Here is a 7,722-nt window from a genome sequence, read left to right as displayed (position 1 = left end):
GTGAAGACCAGCGATTAGTTCAGCTACAACCAATACACACGTTCTGAACCCTCATATTCCGCTTCATATACATTATACCCGCAGTTATATTAGCTACGGTTCACAGTTCTAATCACTCACCCCTCATGAAGCCTGAAAATAAGCAGAACAGACGGTGAAATCCCACAGGGAGAGGATCAGGGGCGACTCACGCGGTTATAGAGTCACAAACTTCAAGGAAAAGTGGCCTCCAGTGCCTTAACTACGACAATGACCCCAAATAACCCAAATAAAGACGTTAAATCGAGTGAAGATGCTAGAATAACACTAACTAACAACTCTACTAGCTAGGAGGAGGGAGAGACTATACAAGCGGCCCTAGAAACCATATAAGCGGCCCCTAAAGCCATAGGAGACTTAGTTAGTAATAAAAGTAATTAGACTTAGGGAATGTCCCCCGAACCTAACAACAAGGAGTAAGAACTATGGTAATAAATAGAGAAACTCTAATAAGAAATATAATAACGCCGCGTAGCCTATTAACAGGAAATCAAGAACGTGGTTAGGGAACACTATAAGAGGTAATTAAGGGATAAAATCTAATAACTCAAGGCTATCTAAGAGGGCCAAGCACGCTAGGATATAGACGACTTCCTCCACTAACTTATGGAAGACAAACCCGTTGAATACTCCTTACTAGTAATACGGCCCGTAGCTGTAGCTAACCAAGAACTTATAGTGGCTGTAATATCATAATTAGTAGAAGAACTATCTTACGTGGTTAAAGATAATATCCAAGCTCTAAAATAAGAAGAGTTCCCACGCTAAATACTAGAAACAAAACTATTTAATAGCCATAGCCTGAAGGAACTAAAGGATTAGAAGACCGCTATAGAGGCATATTTCAAAATCTATCCATAACACTATATACGTGAGGAAACCAGGGTGCGTAGTAGGCTAAGGATGATCAGCCTGGACTAGTACCACGATTGGACTGATGTGTGGGAGATATTAACCACACCTATCACCTAGGAAGTCTTTACCAACGCGTTACTATGGATGGTTAGTGACCCACGGATCCTCCGTGAAGACGCTATTATCCACCATAGCGCAGCGAGGTAGATAGAAAACCAGGACGTGAGATCCTTCTTATAGTACCTAAAGACACTAACTGATGTCTTTAAACCTAATGTGTCTGTATAGGATAGAAAGGATGACTTACTAGGCAAGATCCTACCCATAGTACGGAATGAAGTAGTAAAGTATCCTATTCAGGACGCCGCAGATAATAGCTATAAAAGCTACGTTACCCACCTATAGGTAGTAGAATAAAAGATGCCTAGCTAGCAAGAAGCTCTCCAAGCTGCATGATAGAAGGGGAAGCTCCCATAAGTATAGAAACCAGAACAACTACGTGGAGCGCAAACTAGTTAACTAAAGAACCTAAAATAGGGAAGCCAACAAAGTCGCGGCAATTAAGGGGGTTATAAATGAAAACCATCATTAAACCACCCACAAGAAGGTGAACACAAGCTGAAAAGGTGCAGTAACTACAGCCTGTCCAACCACATGGTGGATACCTGCTAGAGACCTGGTAGAAAAGCACACTAAAAGGGACCGTAGGGCGAGATAAAAAACTCATAAACCTAGTGCTTTACATGGTAGCAGTGCTAGGACTCCCCACAAATCTAACCAAGCTAAAGGCAATATCCTTCAGGATAAGGTTAGGCGCGGGTAGAGAGCCATAATTAGCACGCGTCTTATTAGATAGCAGTGCTATGGTGAACTTCATGAGCCAACACTAGGTTAAGGAGAATAAACTACAAGCTATAGGCCTACCTAAAAGCGTTAATATAATTAATAGCCATAAAGTCATGTCCTACAGGACCTATCAGCTTAAAATAAAAGCGCGGGATAAATCGCGCGAGCTATAAACGTAGAAGCAAGTATTTAAGGTGGTAGACCTAGACGGCTACGACGCTATTCTAGGATGGCCATGGCTACAAGCAGTCAATCCTGAAGTTAACTAGATCAAGCAGACCTGGAGGTACCGCAAGCCAAAACCTTATGATCTAGATATCATCATGACAGCACAAGAGTGCGCCATGATGATAGTAGATACATAGGAGAGACCCACATCTAGTGAGATCCCAAGCTGGATCTATATAGTCCATGTCTATGAGACGGATAAAGGAGCCATACTATTAATAAATAGCGTGTAGGTAAGTAAAGTTAAACTCCTAAAGTAATACAAAGACTTTAAGGACGTGTTTTTAGAAGCGTAGGTAGGGATCCTAGCACCATACTAGGACCATGACCACGCTATTAAGCTTGAGCCAGGGAAAAGACCTCTATAGAGACCTCTCTATTCACTATTAGTGAAGGAGATAGAAACACTTAAGGAGTACATGAAAAATATACTAGAGAAGGGTTAGATCCACCCCTCTAAGAGTCCTACGGGCATACTAGTACTTTTTATACTAAAGAAAGACAGTGGATACTACTTATACATTAATTACTAAGGACTTAATGTAATCATAATCAAGAATACGTACCTAATCACGAATATGGAACAAGCCATCAACCGCTTAAGTAGCGCGAAGATCTACACATAGCTAGATCTACGGGACGCATATCACCGCATCCATATTAAGGAAGGTGACGAATAGAAGACAGCATTCAAGACACACTATGGCCACTTTAAATACCAAGTGATGCCCTTTGGACTGGTAAACGCACCAGCCACGTTCTAGAGCTACGTGGACCGCGCACTTATAGATCTTAAAGATATCATCTACATCACGTACCTAGATAACATAGTGATCTTCTCCTAGAGTAAGGAGGAACATGTGGAGTATATATAGTTAGTGCTAGAGAGACTATGGAAATATATATTATATACAAAGTCTAGTAAATGCGTATTTTATACTAAGGAGATTAAATTCCTAGGCTTTATTATTTCAATAGAAGGCATCTACATGGAACCAGAGCACATCTAGATAATCACGGATTAGCTGGTTCCCCATAGTATAAAGGAGGTACTATCATTCCTAGGATTTACTAATTTCTACCACTACTTTATCCATGGCTATGGAGTGATTATGGCGCCACTATCAGACCTAACAAAGAAGGATGCGGCTGCGAAGTTCCTAATTAAAGGAGATGCGCTAGAAGCTTTCTATAAGCTATAACATGCATTTACCATGGAGCTGATACTATAGCACTTCCACCCAGAGCTGCCCACGCAGCTACAGACAGATACGTTAGGCAGAGTAATTATAGGAATCATATCCCAACTATTTAAAGATTAGGACTAGTATCTAATAGCCTACTAGTCCTACAAGCTATAGAACGCTGAACTATGGTATGAAACACATGACGTAGAGCTCCTCACTATTATTAAATACTTCCACGTGTGGCGCCATTTCCTTAAAGGAAATCCATAACTAATTAGAGTCCTTATAGACCACGTAAATCTAAAATAATTTATGATAACAAAGAGTCTTACAAAGCGCTAGGCGCGCTGGGTAGAGAAACTAGTAGAGTTTAACTTCCGCATTAAACATTACCTAGGGACATAGAATCCTATAGATACACCTAGTCAACGCGCTAATTACCTTAAAGGGGAGGAAGATAATATAGTAAGTAGAATAGTTCTCTATAAACTACAAGAATAACTTAATAATTAGGAGCCTAGGAGGACTAAATCACACATTAAGGTATGCGTAGTCCTACGGAAATCCACACAGGATGCAGCCCTGGAGGAGAAATATAACAAGAAACTAAGTATAAGTGCGCTAGAGCTACTCTATATAGCGCAAGAATATGACGTGAAGACGTAAGAATAGCTTAAATGGCTTAACAGGCCCACCATAGAGCACCTAATAACATAATAGTTATTAGATCTAGATGGATTACTATAATTCCAAGGACGAGTGTTCATACCAGAATCATCCACACTACAGGCTAAAATCCTAAAATTAAACCATGATAACCTATAAGGCGGCCACCAACGCATTGATCGAATGAAAGAAATGGTAAAAAATAAATACTACTAGCATAATATGGACACCTAGATTAAGGAATATATAAAGGAGTGCCATACCTATCAAAGTATTATAGTATATCACTACTAACCATACAGCTAACTAGAGCTGTTACTAGTAGTAACTACACCCGCAGAATAGATTACTATTGATTTTATTACAGGCTTACCCCCTACAGACTACGTAGGAGAGGTCTATGATGTGATCCTCATGGTGGTAGACTGATTCATCAAGTTCATGTGGTACATTATATATAAGAAGACCATGACTGTAGAGGACCTGGCAAGATTACTCATTACGTATGTATATATAGTTATAGGAACGCTAAAAAACATAGTAAGTAACCACGGGAGCGTCTTTACCAGTGAACTCTGGTTAAATATATACTAGTATCTAGGGGTGCGGTACAAGATGTTAACTACATATCACCCATAGACTAATGGCCAAACAGAGCGCCAAAACCAGACACTAGAATACTTCCTCCGCGCATATATAAACTAGAATCAAGATAACTGGCCATGATGGCTCCTAATAGCGCAGCTAGTACACAACAGCGCGCACTGGTGGTTAATTAGAAGGTCACTAGTAGAAGCAATGTTACACTTTAAACCATAGTTCTAAATTAAACCCACTCCTCCTAAAAATAATAGCTCTGAAGATGCCATAGCTATGGCCAAAAGGATAGAGGAGGTACGCGAAGACATCTTAACATGGCTAGAAAAGACAAGAGAAGCCATAAAGAAGTAATATAATAAGTACTATAAGGACATAACCTTCTAAGTTAGATAGAGTATAATACTCCGTGTAAAACACGTCACAAGCACCAGGCCAAGCCACAAGCTTAGCGAGATATACCTAGGCCTATTCATAATCCTAGATACTTAGGGAAAATAATCATATAAACTAGAGCTACCACCATAAATGTGGTAAATATATGATACCTTCCACGTCTCCATGCTAGAACCCTATCAAGGTGATGTAAGTAAAGCACCGCAGCCAGGCCTAATCCTTATTAATGGCGAGTTGTAGTACCTGATTAAAGAGATCCTGGATGAGTATAAGACGAAAAACGGACCATTATACATAGTTAAATAGATTAGATAGGATCGCCTAGAAGATATTATAGAAGAGCTACTAGAGAACGTCAAGGATATAGAAGCACTAGAGTTATTCCTTAAAAACTAAGCTAAGGAAGAAAAGAAAAGTAAGAAGCCTTATAAGTAAAACTAAGAGTAGGAATATATCCATAACCAAGTCTACCACTTCAGCCACCTAGTGGCTAACGAAACGTTAACAACGCGGACTACTATAATTAGTATCAAAGAAACGCGTAGGGGAGGAAGGACATACCCCTACTAAACAATAATACCTGCATGACGACCAGACAGGACCTCCGCAACCACAGTTGGTTGAGGTGGTCGAGCCGCGACCTGTATAGGTGTCTGAACCACAAGCTAAGGAGTGACCACCACCTGCGGCACCACAGGTGCCTGTACTAGCGCATTATTTTAAGCCCTAGGGAGAATACCTGAGTTGGGATCTACCACATGTTAGTGATAAATCACCTGGGCAAGAGGCTGCAACCTAGCAAGCGTAGGATCATAGAGGGTGCGGGTAAGAAGGATGCCTAATGGAAACCTCCCACAAGAAATCACACCTACCCAATCACATCGGTGCTTGGTGGACGCGCACCAGGCACAAGTGGTGATGGTATTATCTATAGTTGTAGTAACCAGGGAACATTGGTAGGAACGGGTTTAACCCCCCCAGAGGCAATAATTGCAGGCAAACCGCAACTCCGCATCAGTCGGAACAGGGGGCATGATCAGAAATATGAGATAAGGAGAAGATGAAGAAGAAGGAACCACTTGTGGGCAACCTAGCCACATTTATGATTAAAGAATAAAGAAAAGCCTATAAAGAACTATAATCTACGTTAAATGACCAATCTGGCTTAGGAAAACGGTCAATTCTTAGCCTAAAGGCCCTATAATAGTAGAAAACAAATAATAATAACACACAAAACGTGTGACGAGCCTAAAAACAAGAAATAAACATAGAACTATATTAAAAGCTATGGGACTGCCTACCACCATAACACCACGCATGGTGCTGATTGAACAGCGTCCATTAGGACATGACATCCCTGACCTACTACATGTTCTTACCACATGTGGCGCCCTCTCGAAGAGAGCATCCCGTAGGACCCGGTCACAGCACGCTTACCAGTCACGGACTAGGAGCACCCCCCATGCACCCAGAGTGCCCACCAACACTAATACCACCACTATGAGAGAAGGTTAGTAACGAAGCGCAAGTATGGGAGAAGGAACATACCTAGCGCCTAGAAGACGCCAACCAACTCCGTAGCTAGAACCATGGAGCTGGTAGCTTCCTCTAGCAAGGAAGACAGGGCTAGGGAAGGGGTACGCTTATTATAAGCACGCAATGCCGCAAGAGCGGGTGAAATAACCAGGATAACCACGTAGTTAATAGCGCGGGCCTGGGAGCGGGGAGTGTCTAGTGGAGGAGGCGCCAGGTACTCGCGGTACTCCACACGGAGACCACGGACGTCACCATCCTCATGGATAGCACGGGCGAGCTGAACCGCAGTTATAGCAGCCTGAGGGGTTGGCTATAAAGGTCAACGCCTATACTATGGAAAGACGAGTAGTTAGAACTTACTAGCTAATAATCACCACTAGCCCACTTTAGCGCCTTTTTAAGGCACTGGGCGCACGGAGGGTCTCCCCCATGGATGAGCGAACACTCAACCCCCCAGTGGGAGCAGCGGTGGCAGGCGCGGCCGAACTATGGGGGGGGAGGAGGAGGAGGAGGTATTGGTGACCGCTTGCGAGGATAACCAGGACCACGTTTAACCCCCGAAGGGGAAGTAGTAGACATGGTAGAAGACTTAGCAGGCATCTATCCATGTTAGATGAGGCGCGTTGAAGCAAAATTCAAGTGTTAATAAAGGAGACACGACTATAAGAGAACACTAAAATAACTAACATGCGACCTAGAGAGGCGCTATAGGTTAAAAATAAGATAATATGAGGCGCAGAACATGATGGAATCAACCAGAGATAAGGAAGAAGTAAGGAACACGAGATACATACTATAGTAATATATTAAAGAAGTCTGAAGAGGAGAGGAAGAAGGAAGAGACTATGGGTGCAAGCGTGGTGTTTTAACATTACCCACCTTGGTCGCCTTTTAAAAATGCGCTCATAATAAACTACTTTAGGAACAAATAATACCACACCTTAATTACCCTACTATCAGGATGTGAGACTGCGACTGAGAGAACGCCGCAGTCAACCAAAGTAGTAGGAACCCAGAACCTATAGAGTGGAACCGCGTTGACGCATAGTAATAACACTAAAAGTTAAAGCTATCCCCAATAGCCGCCTGATAGAACTAAATCCACGAACCACAGCGCAACTACATGTAGTGGCGAGTTGAAACTCTATAGGACGGATTGAACTACGGCTATGATAACCCCATCCAGATTTGAAGCGAGATCGCGAGGGCGCGATCACTATGAAGGGGGGAGATAGTGTTAGACCCTATACACAGCACACCCGCAGTGCGGTGCCTCAGGCACCGCTCAGGCACCGCACCTACGCGCCGCAGTTCCCGCTTACTGGGAACACGTGACGCACGAACCACGTATTGCGGCCGCTGGGCTTCACGC

At 42.6% G+C, this 7,722-nt stretch overlaps 1 protein-coding gene across 1 annotated transcript; it reads right to left on the bottom strand.

Moving 5' to 3' along the window:
• Positions 1-6,369: 6,369 nt before the first annotated feature.
• Positions 6,370-6,958, bottom strand: BJX68DRAFT_273718 (uncharacterized protein; the record flags this gene model as incomplete). Its single annotated transcript, XM_071047530.1, has 2 exons — positions 6,370-6,660; positions 6,794-6,958. The coding sequence occupies 2 exons, from the start codon at positions 6,956-6,958 to the stop codon at positions 6,370-6,372; spliced, it is 456 nt and encodes a 151-aa protein (XP_070891838.1).
• Between the last annotated feature and the right edge of the window lie 764 nt (positions 6,959-7,722).

Source organism: Aspergillus pseudodeflectus, assembly GCF_044049435.1.
Source record: "Aspergillus pseudodeflectus strain CBS 756.74 chromosome Unknown BJX68scaffold_150, whole genome shotgun sequence".
Classification (NCBI taxonomy): domain Eukaryota; kingdom Fungi; phylum Ascomycota; class Eurotiomycetes; order Eurotiales; family Aspergillaceae; genus Aspergillus; species Aspergillus pseudodeflectus.
Note: the sequence above shows the minus strand (reverse complement) of the source record. Positions and strands in the feature narration are given on the sequence as shown.